Here is a 19,454-nt window from a genome sequence, read left to right on the forward strand (position 1 = left end):
CCCACCTCCCCACTTCTTTCTTCCCGGTCTTGTTCATCCCAGCCTTCCTCTCCGGCCTTTCCGCCACTTCCTGGATTTCCTCAACCCCTTCCCTCTCTTTCCTTCCCCCTCTGCCCCCCCAACCACCCCCACTCCTCCTCCTCCAGCTCCTTTCCACGCTGCCCAAGCTGTGCTGAAGTGGCTCTGGATGACCTCCAGTCACCCACGCTAGGAATTCCCAATCCTGAATTGAAAATCCAGGATCCCAGTAAGCCTAGGAAGGGGAAAAAAGTGCTGCTGGTCCCAACTTTCCTCAGGACAAGGCTGGATTTGCCAATAAAGCCCTCCACGGCGGAGCAAGGTCTGAGTGGCTGAGGAATTGCCACCAAAGCTGCTGAAATGCCTTCTGCTATTCCTTAATTATCCACAGAAAGTGTGGAAGAGTAACGTTCCCAGTGGGAAGGGGGCAGTGGGGAGCGTTATCTCCACCACAGAGCCCAGCCCAGAGAGATCCTTATCCCACATTGCAAGTGGGATGTTCCCAACCCCAGTGGCTTTTCCCACTTTTTCCAGAGGCGGAGGAATTACTCACAGCTCCTTGTAGTTGGCATCATACAGAGTTGCCCACTTGTTCTGCTGGTGTGGCTGCCACTTGATGGACTGGAAGTTGGGATCCAGGTAGGAGCCGTTCAGGCTGTCGTTATCCTGAATGAGGCCTGCAGGGAATGGTTAAAATGGATCAAAGTCCCAGTTTTCATCACTGGGCTGAGTATCCAGAGGGGTGGGAGCCCAAGGAAGCAACTGGCACTGCCTGAAGCTTCCCTCTTGACTGCCAGAACACCAGGTCCAGGCCAGGATGAACTCACACTGGGATGAATCCCTCAGGTTGGCAACCTCTGACAACCATCCTCCCTCCTGCCACGCCCCTGGCGCGGCGGGAGCAGGGTTGGAATTCCAGGGGATAACGGGGGTACCTGGTGAGAGCGCACCCGGCTGGTGCCAGGGGGGCGTCTGGACGCGGTCGGGATTGAGTGGCACGGATCCCATTCCCGGCTCCTGCTTGATCAGCCCGTTGAGCATCTGGGCGTTGAGGGTGTTGGGCGGGGACTCGGAGTGTTTCCGCTTCTTGGCGGGATGCACCGGGAGGCTGCGGGAAGGCAACGGCTCAGCGGGGAACGGAGAGGCGGGAGGCGACAACAATCCCACAGCCCACAACCAGGACAAGCGGGATCTCACCCACACGGAAAACACAGCACTGCCACAGCGCCGTCCCACCTTATCCCACCCTGCCGAGGCTGGGTCGCTCATGAGCTGAGCCACATCTTCAACTCCACAGAATGGTTTGGGTTGGAAGAGACCGTAAAGCTCATCCAGTTCCAGCCCCCTGCCATGGGCAGGGACACCTTCCACGATTCCCTTTGCTTGCTCCCGCCGCCCAACCCCACACTTCGGGCACTCCGCACGCCTCCGGCTCCCATTCCCTCACCTCCATTCCCTCAGCCCCACCACTCCCAAGCCTTACTCTGCTCCGTGCTGCTGGAGGAGCTGGTGCAGCATCTGGGATTGCTGGGCATGGTGGAGCTCGGTGGGCGCCATTCCCGGCCCGACGCCGTACGGAGGCATCAGGGGCTCGGCCTTCAGGAACATATCCCGCTGCAGGCCGGGAAAGTGGGAATTGTGCTGAGAGGAGGCGGTGGAGGAGGAGGGTGCTCCAGGCGGGAAGGGGGAGTCATGTGACACATATTTTCGGGAGTCATGGTCCGGAGAAGGTGAGGATCTGGAAAGGGAGAAAGAGCCAAAGTTAGGAGTGTCCCAGGTCCAGCACTGGCCCAGTTATCTTGGATCCCCAGGCTGGACGAGGCTTGGAACAAGCTGGGCTAGGGGAAGTGTCCCTGCCCATGGCATTGGGGGTTGGAACAGGATGAGCCTTAAGGTCCTTTTCCACCCAAACCGTTCCAGGATTCTATCATTCCCTGGGACAATGAGAGAGAAGAGCCAGTGGAATGACCTGAACACCCCCAGCACTTCCAGGGAGGATTTCTGAGGGGGCACTTTAAACATTTTAACTGAAACCAGGAGGAGACTTTGATCCCTGAATTTAAATAAATGAAAAGGGACATTCAAATGCGATCCCACCTTTCTCCTCCTCCATTTGGAACAGGATACTAAAGCCATTCCATAATTAGGGTGGATTTGACTACATCAGCACCAACAGAAATGTTTGGGGTGTGGAGGGACATGCAAATCCATGTCCTTTCCTGCCCTGCTTCTCATCACCTCAACATTCCAGATCCACCCCCTGCCAGGGGCAGGGACACCTTCCACTCTCCCAGGTTGTTTCAAGCCTTGTCCAGCCTGGCCTTGGACACTTCCAGGGATGAGGCAGCCACAGCTTCTCTGGGAAATCCATTGCAGGGCCTCACCACTCTCACAGGGAAGGATTCCTTCCCAATATCCCATCTAACCCTGATCTCTGGCAGTGGGAAGCCATTCCCCCTCGTCCTAGCATTCCATGCCCTTGTCCAAAGTCCCTCTCCAGCCTCCATTTTCTTCCCCAGGACAAAGCCCATCTGTTTTTCCAGCCTTTCCCTGATGTTTGCATCAACCTGTGCCTTCAGGTGTCCCCACAGGACACCACAATCCTGGCAGGAACGAGGGACTGACTCCTGGCACGTGAGGGAACCATGGGGTGGGAAGGGACAGTGACTTTATTTTAAATGCAAGACAAAGCTTCTTCACCCCCTAATGTGGAAAACTGGATGGAAAATGCATCCAGGGACTGGCCAAGCCGGGCACAGCCTCTGGGAACATGGAGAGGGACGGCAGGGAAGGGTCTGTTGGATCTTTCCAGGCTGAGCTGGATGGACTTTGGCCTCAGAACACCCAGGCAGGGGTTGAGTAACAAGGCCAAAGCGCTTGAACAGGAGTGGGAAAACTCCTCCCGTTGGAAGGTTTGGAAAACTGGAATGTGCTTGCGCTGGATCCTCCTGGTGAAGGCTGCCGGGGCAGGGCTGCTGCCACCCATCCTGCTCCCTTCCAAGGTTTTCTGCTTCCTGCTGGGACCTCTCAGTGCCTTTTCCACACACATAGAGCTGGATTCTTCCTTCCAGGCTCAATCCTGGGCCAGCCCTCCTTTGGGAGCTGCCTCAGGGACAGCCCGGCCAAGGACAGGCAAGTGATGTGCTTGCCCAAGGTGTTCCCAAATCCAGGGAAAATCATCTCCAGGAATGCAATCCCAGCTTTGTGGGTGCCTTCTGGGGCCTCCTCTCCTTCCCAACTGAGCTCCGAGCACTCCAGAGCCGTTCTCCCCATGGTGAGCAACCCGGCCTCTTTGTTATATTTAAGGAAGGGCCAGGAGGAATTCCAGGGATTTTTTTTAGCAAGATAAACAGAACTCTTGACCTCTTCCATAAAAAAAAAAAAAAAAAAAAAGGAGCAGGCGCTGTTCCCGGTGGAGACTGGGCTGGAGCCTGGGGAAGAGGGTGCTGCTGCCGAGGGGGAAGGGAGACCAGGACAACCCTCCCTCCTTCCTTCCCAAGGAGTTTTTCCATGGAAGAACAGTGAAGGTCACCAGAGGGACCAAACAACGCTCGGTGGCTTTCCTGGGGGAAGCCAGGAGTACCTGGCAGTGACCCTGGAGGGGGTCCCAGCTCCCTGTGCCATTTCAGCCTGAGCAGAAGATCCTGGGGACCAGCTGGAAGGGAGGGAAAGTCTGGGAAGGAACTTACTGGAGAACGGCGGGTTCATGGCTGCTTCCCGGAGCCAGGCTCCATGTCAGGGACGCGCTCCCGCTCCGTGTTCCCGACGCAGAGGGCAGGACCAGGGGGATGGCAGGCTCCACATCCCAGCCCGCCACACTGCCGCGATCTCCCTGCGCCCACGGATTCCCAGCACGGATTCCGTGTCCGCGGATTCCCAGCTCGCCTTCTGTGCCGATCCCTCTCCCCTTTCCCAAAGCCGGGAGTGGAACAATGGGCGAAAGCCGAGGGATATTTACTAACTGATAATCTCCCCACGTAGTGCAGCCGCCTGTTTTCTCCCGGCTGATAAAGATTGCAGAGCCAACCACTTTCACGGAATAAAGAGGGGGTGGATGCTGGATTTGGGGTTTGGATTAGGATTTCTTCTCCCCTTCTCCCTTTCTGAAGCACTTACCGTTCACCTGCTGAGGGGAGTAGGCTTCCGATCCAGAATCCGGGGGAGAGTCCGGCAAAGTGCTGCGGAGCAATGGGAAAAGAGAAGGAAAAGTCATTTTAATCCAGCTTCCAGCATGACCAAGAGGTCCAGTTGGATCCAAGCACCCTCCAGGATCCAGCTAGGAATCCCAGGTGTGCCTGCAGCAGATCCTGGACACCCTGAGTGTGTCCAGCCAGGATTGCCATCACTGTCACTGTTTCCACTGGAGCTCGGGAATAGGGACGTTTTGTCGAGCAGACAGTGAGAATTCCAGGGAAAAGAAGCCAAACAGAAACTTATCTGCTTCCCAGGGAAATGTCAGTGATCAAGTGGAATGCACGGAGCTCTCTACCCATCCCAGGAAGCTGTTCCAGGCCAGGCTGGAAAAGGCTTGGAGCAGCCTGGGCTAGTGGAAGGTGTCCCTGCCCATGGCAAGTGCTGGGACTGGATGAGCTTTACGGTCCCTTCACACCCAACCAATTCCATGCTCCTACGAAACGGGAGGCTCTGGGGGACCTGGGAAGCCCAGGGGATGGATTTTGCCTGTACAAACCTGAGCACCATCACAGCTCCTGCTGTATCTCCCTGGATCTATTCCAACGTCACCAGGAGCAGGATTTGGCCCTGACTGTGAAACACAATCCAAAAAAAACGTGGGAGCTCCCAGCTGCCTTTTCCAGCACATCCATGGCTCAGGGCGGCAGGACCAGGTCCTGTGTGGTGGCACAGCAGGGACAGGCAGGGAGACCATGGCACATTCCCATTTTCCATGGGAATTCTCCATTCACCCATCCTACACCATCAGCTTTACTGATGTGAAATAATCCCGGACAAATCCCAGTGCTTCTTGGATGAAAGTCAGATGAAAAGCAAATAAACTGAGGAGGACACACTGCTCCAACTCTGCTCCTGACGACACCCACAGTTCCAGCTGGAAACCAGGATACAGAATCTTCCTGGACCAGAGGAGCCCAAAGCCCATTAACTGGATTCTCCATGGGAAGTTGCACACAGCAGTGGCTGGAGAGGGATGAGGTAGGGTGATCCCAACAAACCCCTCGCCACACTTCCCTCATCCTCCACCTTCCCTTGGAGCACCTTTCCATCATTCCCTTCCTATGCCTGGCTGGAGCATCTCTTCCCAGCCTTATTTCCAGGCTCCTTGCCATGCAGGATCTGAGCTCTTACTGTGTTTCCTATGGATTTATCAGGATTTATGCACCGGCAAGCCACGTTTGGGCCAGTAACAACAGGGAACACCCCAATTCAGGGAATCCTGGAGGCTGGAAAAGGCGGACACTGCAGAATTCCCACAGGGAGGTAGCATGGATGTGCCCAGTCCAAGGCAAGGGTTTGTTGGCATCCACCACGATGTCCCTGTGCACATGGTGGGATCCTTGGGCCAGGAATTGGGCTCCATTATCCTTGTGTGCCCCTTCCAGGACATTCCATGATCCTCCACTGGGAAAAGCCTAGCACAGGGGCAAGAGTCATTCTGGGATGCTGAGGGAATGCTGCCATCAGAGCTGATCCAGTTCAGCTCCATCCAAACAAGGTCTCCACCTCTGACAGCAAAGCATGATCCTTACTCATGGCATCCTGCAGAATTCCAGGTGCACAGACATGACAAGGCATCACTTCAGGCTTTAGATTCCCTCTCTAAGCTCCAGGTATCCTTCTGGGATCACTGCAAGGGAAAACCCCCTGGTCGGGGAATAAAGTAAAGGCAGATTTGGGTTTTTATCTTCCTGGGAGGCCTTTCCAAATTCATCCAAAGGGTGGAACTCATCGGCTGAGTGTTCCCAAATTTGGGAATCCCCACGTTGTGCTTGCTGGCAACGCTAGAGGGCACAAAGCAGAGGGAGAAGAGCCAGTCCTGGAGCCATCCTGGCCCCACTGTCCTTACATCCATAATCCCATGGGAGAAGGCTGTCCAGGGCCACCACCAGCTAAAGATCCCGGCTGGAGCACAGCACAGCACCTTGGGATGTGACTATTCCCCTCCTTGCAGCCCAGAGAGCAGGAGCCACATCCTTTCTCCTCTCGGGAATAACTCTCCAGCTGGATCCATCAGCAATCCTAAAACCTGCCCCTTCTCTTCCCCAGAGCTTGTCGAAAAGGACGCATCCGGCTCAGATCCATCTTTTCCTTCTCTGCAGCAGAGCATCTACAGCATCAGGCCAGGAGAAGAACATCTCCATGTCCAGTGCAGTGAACTATCCTTTGGGATACTCATGGGAACGTCCCGGAGACTGAATTCCGTCCTGGAGACTGACTTTTGTCTTGTTCCAGTTTATTCTGTGTCTCTTCCTCCTTAAAAAATGCTCCAAAATGTTCTCCCACCCGGAGATGTCCAGCACAGGTATCCGGAACTCTACGATGGTGTGGGAGATATTCCCAAAAAACCTTTTGGGAGGCTTCAGGAGCTCCACTTGTCCAAAAGCAAGGACTTACCGCCGAGAGACGCTGCCAATGGTCACGGCTCCGTGGGACCCTCCAGATGCCACCAGCCTGGAGGAGCCTCCATCCCAGCACCCGCCCCCATCCCACCATCCCATTCCCACTTACCCAGGTGCATAGGAGGCCTTGGGCTCGGATTTGATTGGAGGGACCACGTTGTTCAGGCAGTGGCCACCCAGGAAGCCCTTGGGCACCACCATCCCATTGTTGTTGTTGCAGTTGAGGTGAGCTCCGTAGGCGGCTCCGCAGGGATTGGCCAGGAGAGGACCATGCCGGATGGGGAGCTGGCTGCCGGCGGGAGGGAGGTGGAGGGGAGCGCTGGGAGAGGGATTGCTCACGCTGCTGACGGAGCTGGCGGGAGGCGCGGGGATGCCAGCGGAGCTCGAGGGCTGGGGGTGTGCGTAGCTGGTGGGAGCAGGGATCTCAGGGAAGCAGCTGAGGGAGAAACGGGACAACGTCAGGGAACAGGTCAGTGGGACTGATGGAAGAGTCCAAAATCCACCTGGGAAGCTTTAAAGTGCCCAGGACAGCAACCTCAAGGAATGTGAAGCCAGCAGGATCTGCTCACCATGCTTTACAGACCAGCTATGCCAAAGATCCCACTCCCACCCTGCTCCCAGATTCCCTTGGTGCTCTCCAGGTCTGCTCCCTCCTCTTTCCCAAAGTTGGGACACACAGAGAGATCCTTCCCTTCTCCACCCTTGTGTAGTCCTGGGGATTTAATCTGAGCTCCAGGGGCCTGTGTTCCCATTGCTCAGATTAAGGAAAAGTGTTTATGGTGCCCTCAGGGGGATAAAGAGAGGAAACAAAAGAGACTGGGAAAACTCAAGGGTAGGAAGCCAGGAAGAGCTGGAGATGGTAAAGGAGGAAAGAGCAATCCAGGAGGACTCTGGAGGGACAGAGGTGATTTCTAAGCAACTCCTCAAATTTCAGAGCTGGAAATTGCTCAACAGGTTTCCCCAGAGAACCTCCATCTATCCCACCCCGGAAGTGTTCCAGGCCAGGCTGGATGAGGGTTGGAGCAACCTGGGATAGTGGACAGTGTCCTGCCCATGGCAGGGGTGGAACTGGATGAGCTTTAAGGCTCCTTCCCACCCAAACCATTCCAAGATTCTGGGATCTCTCCAAGGAAAAGCACAGGGAACACTGCTCCTGCTGTGGAGCAAGGGAAGCACTTACATCTCCGGAGAGTCTTCCTTGCTGATATACTCTTCCAGGATGCTGGTGTCGATGTTGGATGGTTCCAGAGCTCCATTAATGTCGTGACCTGAAGGGGAGAGCAGGTGGAAGCATGAGCCGGGAGAAGGACAGGAAAGGGCCTTGGAAACACCACGAGACCCTTGCAGAGTCAAGGAGCTGATCTGAGAATCATGGAGTCATGGAATGGGTTGGAAGGCACCTTAAAGATCACCTCATTCCAACCCCCTGCCCTGGGCAGGGATGACACTCACTGGATCAGCAGATCCTTCAGGACCGCCAGCTGTCCATACCCACTGCCTCCCAGTGCAAAGCCTCATCCCGGGAGATGGGGCGCGTGGGACAAGCCAGGGCAGGGACACAGACACATGGTGGGGACCAGATCTTTCGGGATCCCTTCCAACTCAGGACATTCTACGATTCCCTTTGCAGAACACACTGGAATTTCTCCACTGCAGCCCTGGATCAGCTCCCGACCTTCCTCCCTCTCCTCTGCTCCATGGGCAGGAGGTGGATTTCCCTGTCCTTTCTCCAGAGGGCTCCTCCTTCCCTCCCTGCCCTGTTCCAGGGAAGCTGGGCAGGGTTTTGTTGACAGAAAATCCTTCCTTTATCTGTCTCTCCCAAGTGGGAGTCCGGAGCCCACCAGGACCAGAGCCAGCTCGCGGTGCCAAAGGCGCTGCCAAGAAAGTGGAAGAGAAGATCCAACTCCCCCGGCCCAGATAAGGAAGTCGGTGAAAGACCATCCTGGAAGACCCCACGTGAAAGCCCAGGAGAAGCCCCTGACCCCCCAGATCCCCCCGTTCCCGGGAAAGGTCACCCGCTGATCCGCAAAGGCCGGCCCGGGGGGCTCCAGCCCACCCCGGCCAATTGCAGCTCTCCCTCTGCAAATCCCTTTCATACCAAGACAGGCAAATCGGCAGAAATAAATCCAGCTAGGAATTCTGCCAAGCGGACAGGGTGTGTGTGGATACAGGGATCTCTGCCTTAGAAACCTTGGCTAGAGGCAGGGAAAATCCCGCGTAACCGCTCGTTTTTGGGACATCTCCGAGGCAGAGCCCGGAGACTTGGGGGACAGGCTGAGGATGTTCTTCCATGTGAACACGGGATCCATCTGGAGCAGGGCCACATGATGCTGCTTCCAGGTGAGCACTGAGGTGAGGAGAGGTCGGAGCAGGCGGAGCCTCCGGGATCTCCAGCCGTGCCAGCACCTCCAATATGGAGCTGCAAACCCCAGTGTCCCTCCACTGTGACAGCCACATCCTCTCCTGAAATTCCTGGGATGTGGTAGCTCCACCCTGTTGTCCTCAGAGTTATGGGAGCTCACTGGTGCCCACCCCTGTGTCCCTCACTCATCCCTAAGGATCTCTGCCATAGCCTGCTCCCAACACTTCACCACAAGCACATCTCCCAGGGCACCTCTTCAGGCCCCCACCGTGATCCCATAACGTCCCCGAAACCTCCTGCCAGGGATGAGCACTCCAGGAGCGTGGGAGTCCTCCCCCTGCTCCTTTGCCTCCCTCTTGGCCAAAAAAACCCTGGGCTATAAATCACAGGATGCCTTTGGCAAACACCCGCCCCAGAGGCCATCAGGAAACTTGTCTTCATCCCAAGTTTCGGTGTTGGGATCCACGATCAAAGCAGCAAATAGGGTGCTCGGCCAATTTTTGTGACTCAGCCTGTCCAAGGAAAGTCCGACCCCAGCAGGTTTCCCTCAGACCTCCAAACTCCAGGAGCTCCTCTGTGGTGGAAGAGGAGCCCAGGAACCATCCAGAAAGGATGAGAAGCCCTCTGTAGACAGCGGGATGCTGCGCTGCCCTATTTTCTGAGGGTGCTGAGGCTCTGGCACAGGGTGCCCAGAGAAGCTGTGGCTGCCCCATCCCTGGAAGTGTTCCAGGCCAGGTTGGACAGGGCTTGGAGCAAGCTGGGCTAGTGGAAGGTGTCCCTGCCCATGGCAAGAGGGTGGAACTGGATGAGGTTTAAGGTCCTTCCAACCCAAACCATTCCAGGATTCCTTTGCTTCCTTGAAGTCACCTTGAGGAGGGCGAGATAAGCGCAGTGACGCGAGAGGTGCGTTGGGGCCGGAGGGGAGATGTGGCTGCCCACCAGAAATAAAGGACCTTCCTCTGCTCCAGGACAGTGGGATCTGCACAAATCCAGGGATATCAGGGCAGGGACAAAGAATGTCCCACCGCCCGGAGCTTCCATGCAGCCGGGCTCTTACCAAAGCCAGCTTAGGTGATTAATTAGAAGCTAATACTGCTCCATAGTCACGAGATCCCAACGGCACCGGCATTCCCTCCCCCTCCCAAGTGGGGATTAGCAGGAAGCCACCAAAGAGGGAAGCTCAACACCCACATGGCTCCGCACGGGACAGGCTCCTGCATCTCATCCTGGCCAAGGAGAGATGGAGGCCAGGGAAGCTCTGAGCTCATCCATCCCAAATCTGCCAGGTCCCTGCGTCCCGTCCTCCTCCTGTCCCTGGCGTTGTCACCCTGCTCTCCCACCATGTCACCGCTCCACTTTCCAACCCTTCCCTGGGAAAAGAGCTGTGGCGATCCCAAAAAAACCCCAACCTCTGCCTGAAGAATGAGAAGTTAAACCCTCAGCACCCTCCTCGTGAGCAGAGCCGGGCGGGCTGAGGCCCCCGGACATGTGAGAATGTCAGGAATCCCAATGTTTGGACTGGTTTTCTCTGCCTTCCCCAAACCTCCAAACACGTCCCAGCGGAGGTGCTTCCCGCCCCACCGCCTCCTCCCTGCTCCCACTGGCTCGTCCCTCCTGCTGGCACCTTCCTGGCTCCTTGTCCCGGTTTTGGGTGCTCCCAGAGGTGGGCACAGGGCCATAGGGCTTGGAAAGAGTTAACGGAGCCTGGCCTCCGTGAATTGTCATATTTACAGGTCTGAGGGATTTAACCCGGAATTCTCCTGGAGTGATAGGCTGAGAAGTTTATGGAATTTCTATTTATAACAGTCCCCCCTCCCTCTTCAATTCCTACTCTGTTGCCTGTCTTCAAATCACCCCTAATCCTGGCCTGGGTCACCTGGGGGTGGGAGGAAGGGAGAGAGCTGGAGAACTTCATCCCGGGATGCGCTAACACGAACCAGATGTGGGAAGCTGGAGATGACGACGAGGTCAGCGCTCCGCAGGGGCTGGGGAACATCAGCCAAGGGTGGGGGGACACCAGGGGGGGAGGAGGAGTAGGAGGAGGAGAAGAGGCTGTGCCAAGCCCAGAGCTTCCCAGTGCCATTGGAGCCACGTACCGGAGAATTTTCAGGGAAAACTGAGGCATGGAACAGCCCGGGAGGTGATAAAATATCCAAACTGGTGTAGGGTGGAAGAGGATCAGGAGACCCCAGGAGCTGCTGGTTCCATGTGGTCCCTTCTCCTAGTGGTCCTCCAGTGGGATACATGGATGAGCAGGATGCACAGCACGAAGCTCCACCAGGAATCACCTGGGATGCCGCAGCAGTGCCGGTGCCCGGCGAGGCGGAGAGCCGCGGCACATCCCTGGGCTCATCCCTGTGTCCATGCAGCAGGGCTTGGTTGTGCAATCCCCGAGCCAGGCTGCAGCATCGGCACATTCCCGGGGCCCCGCGCTGCTCCTCCCCCCCTCCCCCCTCCTGCCGTGTTTATCCTTCGGCCCGGGGGGATTGGCTGCCGGCCTCGCCGCGAGCACCAGGAATCCGGGCCGTGGCAAACAAACCAAACACCGCCTAAGCCCGGGGAGCCGCGGGGCCAGCGCTCGGCTCGGAGCTTCTTCCCATCCTGGATGGCTCTGCCACGCAGGGAGAAGCCTCTCCAGCTGGGAATGGCTTCCCTCCCATGCCTGCCTCCACGGAAAACCCAGAGACTTGGGCCGCACAGCTGGACACAGCTGCTTCCATAAGGAACAGCGGGATGATGTCCCTACTGCCCCACGTGCCCAACCCTGGGCTGCTTCCATCCCCTCCAGTGACCCTGGAGGAGCCCCTGGCTCCCCCTGAATCCCGGCCCAGCATTCCTGATTAATTAATGCTCTTTATTACCTGACTGGGATGATAACCAGCCCCCAAAAGGGGCTCCTGTAACCTGAGTGGGACACGGAGCCAGCGCTCCCACAGCTCCCCAAAGACCACCCGGGAGTGAAGTCCTGGCTGTCCAAGGCATTTCCAAGGGATCCCAGGCCTTTTCCCTGAACCACAGCCCCTCCTCACCCCATTACTGTCATCCTTTGCCCCACCCCCCAGGAATGTCATCCTTGAGCAGTTTCCTTTGGATTAGGACACCTTTCCTCGCTACACATCCCAACCCGGCCTGTGTCCCGTCCCATCACAAAAGGTGGGACTGCCCCAGGCAATGCTGAGGTTCAGCCACCCCCTGTGTCCCATCCCGGGGACATTCCCTTGCCAGCCCATCCCCAAGGACAGCCCTGTCCCTCCAAAGCAATGGGGCAACTCCTGCATCCCCTGTTTTGTGCTGGAGCAGAAAACCCAAGGTCCACATTCCACCGAATTCCATGCCAAAAACACAGCCAAGGATGAGCTCTGGGATCCGTGGGATAAGATCCCAAGGAAAACACCAAACTGAGGGCTAAGGATTTGGGGATTCGTGAGAATTTGGGTGCCATGGAATTAAAATGAATTGATGAACAGAGCAATGGATATGGGCTTGGAACAGACACATCCCACCAAACCTTCTCCACGGAGGGGCCAGGATTGTTCCCAGCCCACCTGCACCTGACCCTCTCCTTCCTGGGAGTTCTTGGTGAGCTCCCAGCCAACATCCCTGCTCCCACATCCAACCCCTCTGCATTCCTAGACAAACTATCCCATGGCAGGCAGGGCAGGATGCAGGAAAAGTAGGGATCAGGGATAGGGATCCAGGCCAGTGGGATTTAGCCAAACCCCCAGACTCAGGGAATAAAGAGCATTACAGGGTGTCCAGGGAGACTCTGGAGCATCAACCCGGATAACAGTGAGCCAGCTCCAGAGGCAAAACACTCGGAATAATGAACTGGCCTGGTGGGAAGTACAACCAAACCTATGGCACGGGGTTGGAACTGGATGATCTTTAAGGTGCTTTCCAAGCAAACCATTCCAGGATTCCCTGAACACCCAGTGTCCAGAGGGAGCAGCATCCCCCTGTTCCCTGGAAAGCTCCCTCTGCTCCTACATGATCCCACAATTCCTTAGCTTACATCCACAGATTAACACATTTGGCAAAAGCACCTTTGGATGAGGTGGACAAGGCCCTGGGAAACACCCCAAGCTCAGGGATAAGGAGATAACACCCTCTCTCCATTCCCATTCCCAAGAGGACAGAGTGTAGGTGGGAGACATCCCAAGGCACAGGAAGCGTGAGAAGCCAGAGGAAATTTCCCTGCTGTGCCATGGCATGCCATGGGCATGTTCCTTGGGAAGCTCTGCAGGAAAAGGAGGCAGAAAGGATGCTCCTCCCTCCCAAACTTCCCTGAGCCCTCCTGAGCACCTTCTCTCCTCCAACCCTCCTGGAATTTCCCCATCTCCCATCTCCCCTCACCAGAGCCGTTCTCCCTCCTGCATCCCTTTCTCCTGGCAGCTCCCCACCCTTGTCCTGGCCTTTCCCCCGCCCTTGCCAGCTGTGAACCTTGGCATGGATGGAGCCATTGTCCTGGGAGAACGGGGGCCGCGGAGGAGGAGGGGAAGGTGTGAGAGGGGACACAGAGGCGCGTTTGTCCCTGTCCCCGCGGCCGTCAATGCCGCGCTTGTCCATTCATGCTCTCCGAGGGCAGGAACAGCGGCTCCATTTGGGAGGCTCCAAGGTGCCTGCCCAGGGGGGCACATTGCCCTGTTTGTTTGGAGACAACGCCTTTATCTCCCTTCCCGGGATGAGGGTGTTGGAGCAGGGACAACAGGACCGGAGGAGGCCACTTCATCTGGCGGCTCGCGCTGCACAAGGCCGGGGCCTCATCCCTGGGGACAACAGGGATGGGGAAAAGCTCCTGAGGATCCCTTCTGCTGAGATGCCTCACCTGACCTTGTTTCATCCAGATTGCAACTTTGGGGGGACAGGAGGGATATTTTCCATAGGATAACATGACGTGGATGAGCTCCTGGACGCTGCCATGGTGGTGAAGGTCCATGTCCATATCCCACACCATTCCCTCAGAGTGAATTATCCCCAGAACGGATAAAAAATTAATAATGTTAATTAGCAGCTACATACCAGCACCAAGCAGAGACTTGATCCAGCTGCCCAGAACTTTCCCATGCTCGGCAGTGACCGGGAGAGGGAACACTCAGGGAAGCACAAGGAGCTGACAAAGTAGATGGCAGAGTTGTGTTCCTGCTGCTCTGCTACTTCCAAGGAAAGAACTCAGGGATGCATCCCTGGACACTGACCTCGCTGCAGGGCAACCCTGTGGAAAAGCTCTTAGGGAATTTGGAGATCCAGGATGAGCCACGATCAGCCCAATTCTAAGACATCCACACCACACACATGGGGAACTCAGGATAACTCAGGATTTAGGGCGGTGCTGCCTCTCCTGGAGGCTCCCCCCCAGCACGAAACAATCCTTAGGGAGGGAGATCATCAAGAATGGAACAGCACCAGGATCCAGGAGCAGAGGCAGCCAAGCATCGCCAGGAACACCGCGTCCAGATCGGACACATCATTCCCTCCCTTCCAACTGGGAGGCACCAAGGTCTGTCCAGGCTGGACAACCTCCAGAGGAGACTGGGAGGAAAAAGCAGAGCCATTTATCTAGATGGGACTTTTTCCAGGGCTTGGGAAGGGCCATCCCAAGTTTTGTGCAACCACCACGGATCTTTCACAAGGAGGAGCACTGGATCACCAGGGTTTTCCTGCTGCTCACAGAGCTGGGACGTTTGCTCCGGAATTGTCTCCCAAGAAAATCACAAAGCCACGTGGCACAAAGCTCCTAAGGAGGATCCCACTTTTCCCAGGATCTAACACGACCAAGAGAAGTGGGACAGGTCCAGGGCTGTCATTTCTGCCTCCATGATCCCATGGCAGGGGGTGGAATTGGATGGTCTTAAGGTCCCCCTTTCAACCCAAACCATTCCGGGATTTTACGCAATTGAACTCATTATCGAAACCCCAAAACTCCCTAGGGATTACTTCCATGCCGGCTCTTCCCACATCCACTTTTCACAGCGAACTGAGGTTTCTCCTTTTTGAAAAAAAACCTTGTTTGACTTTTCTGACCAACTCTGAGCCGTCTTGGAACATATTTCCTGCTCCAGGGATTTAGCAAACACTTCCCAGACAATACAGCCGAGATACCAAACACGCTGCTTGGATCCCGTCCATCCCGCGTGCTCCCTGGGTGTTCCCGGGATCACTTCAAAGCGCTGGGCTGGCTGGAGAGGCCCAAATCCAGAGGGAAGGTGCCTGGCACGCTGCTCGAGGATGTTGCATGGGGAGGAGAGGACAAGGAGGTCGCTTGGGAAGGCAGGAATGAGTTGTCTCCAAATTAAATACCAGGCACAAGGATTTTCCTAGCAGAGACCCTCAGGAAGGGACCTGGGCCAAAAACATTCCAGGGAGACCTTCTTGCTCTCCACAACTCCCTGACAGGAACCAGGTGGGGGTCAGGCTCTGCTCCCAAGAAACACGGAACAGGACAAAAGGAAATGGCCTCAAATTGTAGCAGTAGAGGTTTAGGCTGGATATTAGGGAAAATTCTTTCATGGAAAGGGCTGTAAAGCGCTGGAACAGGTTCCAGTGGTGGAGTCCCCATCCCTGGAGGGATTTAAAATCCGTGTGGATGTGGCACTTGGGGATAGTGGTGGTCTTGGTAGTGCTGGAGGAATGGTTGGGCTCGATCACCGAAGGCTTTTCCAACCTAAATGATTCCATGATCTCTGCCCACGTGGGGTGAAAGAAATTCCCAAGATTCCCGGCCTCTTGTTTCTGTTCAATTGCCTGTTCAAGGGATTATATGGATACAAGAAAGGAAGAGGTGGCAAAGCCTTTTTCTCCTGGCAAAACAGGGATGGTGACCTCAACCTCATGGATAAACTCTCTGTGGCAGTGGGAAAAAACCTTGGGAGTTCATCCCTGCTGCAACACAACTGGCAATGGGGGAAAAACACCTTAACGACATGAGAATGGGGAATGGTTGGACTCCATCATCCTGCAGGGTTTTCCAACTTAAATCCAACTTTTTACAGGTTGGAAATCCTGTAAAAATCCCTCTCAGTGATCACTCCTGGCCTGTTGCATCCACAGACGCCCCTTGGATGTCCAGAGCCACACTCCGTGTGCTTAAAAACCAGGCAGTAGGAAAGGTCCCTACCTTGACATTCCACAGCCCATCCCGTTGGACTGGGTTGAGTTTGTCCAGGTCCTCTTCCTGAGAACACCGGCACAACTTCCAGCACCCAAGCTCCTCATCCCGGGCTGGGAAAGTTGTTCCCAGCCTGCAGGTCCTCACAGGGCTGTTTCCCTGTATCCTTTTGGCTCCTCAACACCGTGAGGTCGAGTTGTGGAACATCATTTACCACCCGGCATGGGTTGGCTTGGAAGGGACCTTAAGGATCATCCAGTCCCACCTTCTCCATGGGCAGGGACACCTCCCACTAGTCCAGGCTGCTCCAAGCCCCGTCCAATCCGAGCTTGGCCTTCACTACACATCCAGCTCTCCATTCCAACACCCCTTCCCAAAAACTGCATTAGAACAAGACAGACAGAGGGGACATGCACAGGTAGGATTCCCCCCTGCCCAGACCTCCTCGGATTTTGGGATGGATGGGATCTCATCCGGGAAAACCCCATTTCTGTTCAGGAGAGGAGCATTGACCGCATTATCAGCAAGCAGCCAACTGCAAAATGGTTTGATGGCCCTTACAAGGCTCCGTTTTCCACGTTTTCCTTTACTTAAGCAGGTGTTTTATTCCCAGTGAAGTCAAAGCGCCCTTTTTAGTGCTTCCATGAATCAATGACCATAAACCCTGGCTTGTCATAACACAGGAGATAAGCCAAGATCCAGCAGGCTGATAAGATGCTTGCTTCCCTGTTTATCTGGATTTCGAGCAATCGGCACTTGGGATTAAAAGTCATAAATGATGTGGATGTCCCAATCCCTGGAAGTGTCCAAGGCCAGGTTGGATGGGGCTTGGAGCAACCTGGGATAGTGGAAGGTGCCCCTGCCCATGGAACAACACGGGATTTAAGGTCCCTTCCAACCCAAACCATTCCAGAATTCTGTAAATCAATGGAAGAAACCTCCAGTTCTCTGGAAATCCCACCTGAGTCTTCCACAAATCCTGTTCCATGCCCATCCCATGCCCTCTGCACTGTCTCCTCCCCACCAAACTGCTTGGGTAGGAAAACCAGAACAACTTGCCACTCTATAGCAAAGTTGGGGTGATACCAAAGACTCTATGGAAAAAAAACGGAAAATCCAAACAACCCCAGCCTGGGGTTAATGCCTGGTTTTCACACCCAGGCTGGATCTGAGCACACCGAGGCTGTTTAGAACTCCAGCCTTGGCTTTTCCAACCAGTTCTCCTCCCCACCACCCCAAAACCCAGGGAAATCCACAAGTGTTCGCTCTCATTCCACAACAATTCCGCCTGCTCCGTTAGCAGCCAGGCCTGGCCACTCTTCCCACATTTCCCTCTCCCTGTTTGGAGCAACTGCCCCAAAGCAGCCAAAGTTCAGTGAGATAAGTGGTGGACGCTGAGTGTCACGTTACATTTTCCCTCGGGAAGGAGGCCTTTCCTCCAAACATGCCTTGAACGCGCTCCAGGTGCCGCTGGAAGCTGGTAGGAGTGCGGGATCCTGGGCTGCCACATCATCCACCACCACCGGATCAGGGAGAAGATGCCATGGATGGGGGTGGAACTGGATGATCTTTAATGTTCCTTCCGACCTAAAGCATTCCATGATTCCACGTCCTTCTGTGCAGGAAGAATGGGGAGAAGGAAGGTGTGCTGGATAAGCAGGGGCATGCCAAGCATGCCAGTTCGGGTGGAATAAAAGGATATATCCATGAAAATTTAAGTGGGAGCCATCGGATAGCCAAGAGTGATGTCCAATCATGGAATCTTGGAGTAGTTTGGGTTGGGAGGGATCTTAAAGCTCATCCAAGTTCCATTCCCTGCCATGGGCAGGGACACCTTCCACTAGCCCAGCTTGCTCCAAGCCCCATCCAACCTGGCCTTGGACACTTCCAGGGATCAATCCACCCTGCACTTCTGAGCTCCCATTTTCCCTCCACAGCAGCAGGACACCTCCCCTGCTCTCTGCCACTGTCTCATCCCTGTCTGTCCATCCCTAGTCCTGGTATCCCTCTGGAATGCCCCATGCTGAGGGTTGTCTCTCCTGAATGATGCTGGAGCATGGGATGGGCACCCGGAAAGCGCCGGCTCGGCCCCAAAAGCCACGAGGCCGTTCCTGTCTGTGTCTCCAGCCACAGCTGCTCCCTTGTCCTCTGGCACGGCACACGCTGGTTAATCATTCCTCAGGCACATTCAGTGTCCCGGGATTCTTATCGGAGAGTGCAAAGTCCAATCAGCGACACCACTGGGAAGAGGCAGGAGGGTTCCCCGGCAAGGGCGGCCAAGCTGTGCCGGAACAACGCCATCCCCAGGCTGGGACACAGGGGAGGGATGCCAAGGCATGGGCTGGGAAGCACTGAGGGTTCACTTGCACCTTCCTAGCACAGCTCCCAGCTCCACATCATGGAGTTCTGGAATGGCTTGGGGTGGAAGCAACTGTAAGGATCATCCACCCCCTGCCATGGGCAGGGACACCTTCCACTACCCCAGGCTGCTCCAAGCCCCGTCCAACCTGGCCTTGGATACTTCCAGGGACAAACAGCTTCTCTGGGCAAGCTGTTCCACCACCCTCACCACCAGATCACTCCAGCCGTTCCCACCAGGAGGAATCCATGAGGCCCCTAACCAGGAGAGGGAAAGCAGAGCAGGATCCCATCTCTCTTCTTTGAAATAACCATGCCCAGGAGCCATTTAATTCCCTCTTTCTGGCAGCTGGGATGACTCTGTCCTGGAAGGGCCCTCGCTGAGAAGGGTGAGGGAGCGGAGGGAAACCTGCCCATCCAGCATCCCAAGGCTACTCCTTGACCAAGACTCGTTTCCCATATCCCTGCATGCAGGAGCCCTTCCACGCCCCATCCCACGCACGGGCCCAGCCGGATCTCTGTGTCACCGTTTCCATCCTGGGCACACCTCCAGCATGACTCCCTCGAACCCGCCCTGACTGCCACCTCTTCCTGAAGCTTCTCCCTGTCTGCGTCCAGGCATTGCTCCCAGGGCACCAAACTATGGAAGGGGCATTATCCAGGACGTTATCCAGGCAAAGTTCCTCCTCACGGAGCCTTGTGCTGACATCACCTTTCCAAATTCCAACCCGCCCTTTATCGGACTTTAGGGATCCACCCTCCCATGAACAGCTCTCTGGCCTTACTTCACCTGGATGTCTCCTGCTCTTTTCCCAGGATAAAGGAGTTGTGGGATCCAGGATAAAGGAGTTTTGGGGAAATTGGAGGGAGAAGCGCCAGCACAACCATCACAAGACCATGCCAGAAGCAGCAGCGTTTGGCACCAGCCTTTCCCTGAGGAGCGGGCGAGGATGAATCCTTTGGTTGAAGACTCCAGGAATCTCCTGCTGGGATGGACATGGCAGCTTGCCCCCAG

The 19,454-nt window shown here is 55.7% G+C and overlaps 1 protein-coding gene across 1 annotated transcript in view; it reads right to left on the minus strand.

Moving 5' to 3' along the window:
• The window catches only part of MYRF (myelin regulatory factor), a 38,676-nt gene that overhangs the window by 18,536 nt on the left and 686 nt on the right, over window positions 1-19,454 (minus strand). The window contains 7 exon segments of the mRNA XM_017728631.1: window positions 572-695; window positions 954-1,126; window positions 1,502-1,659; window positions 1,662-1,756; window positions 4,135-4,196; window positions 6,724-7,050; window positions 7,795-7,882. Of these exon segments, the coding sequence (XP_017584120.1) occupies window positions 572-695; window positions 954-1,126; window positions 1,502-1,659; window positions 1,662-1,756; window positions 4,135-4,196; window positions 6,724-7,050; window positions 7,795-7,882 (1,027 nt within the window).

Source organism: Corvus brachyrhynchos, unplaced genomic scaffold, assembly GCF_000691975.1.
Source record: "Corvus brachyrhynchos isolate BGI_N302 unplaced genomic scaffold, ASM69197v1 scaffold1103, whole genome shotgun sequence".
NCBI lineage: Eukaryota > Metazoa > Chordata > Aves > Passeriformes > Corvidae > Corvus > Corvus brachyrhynchos.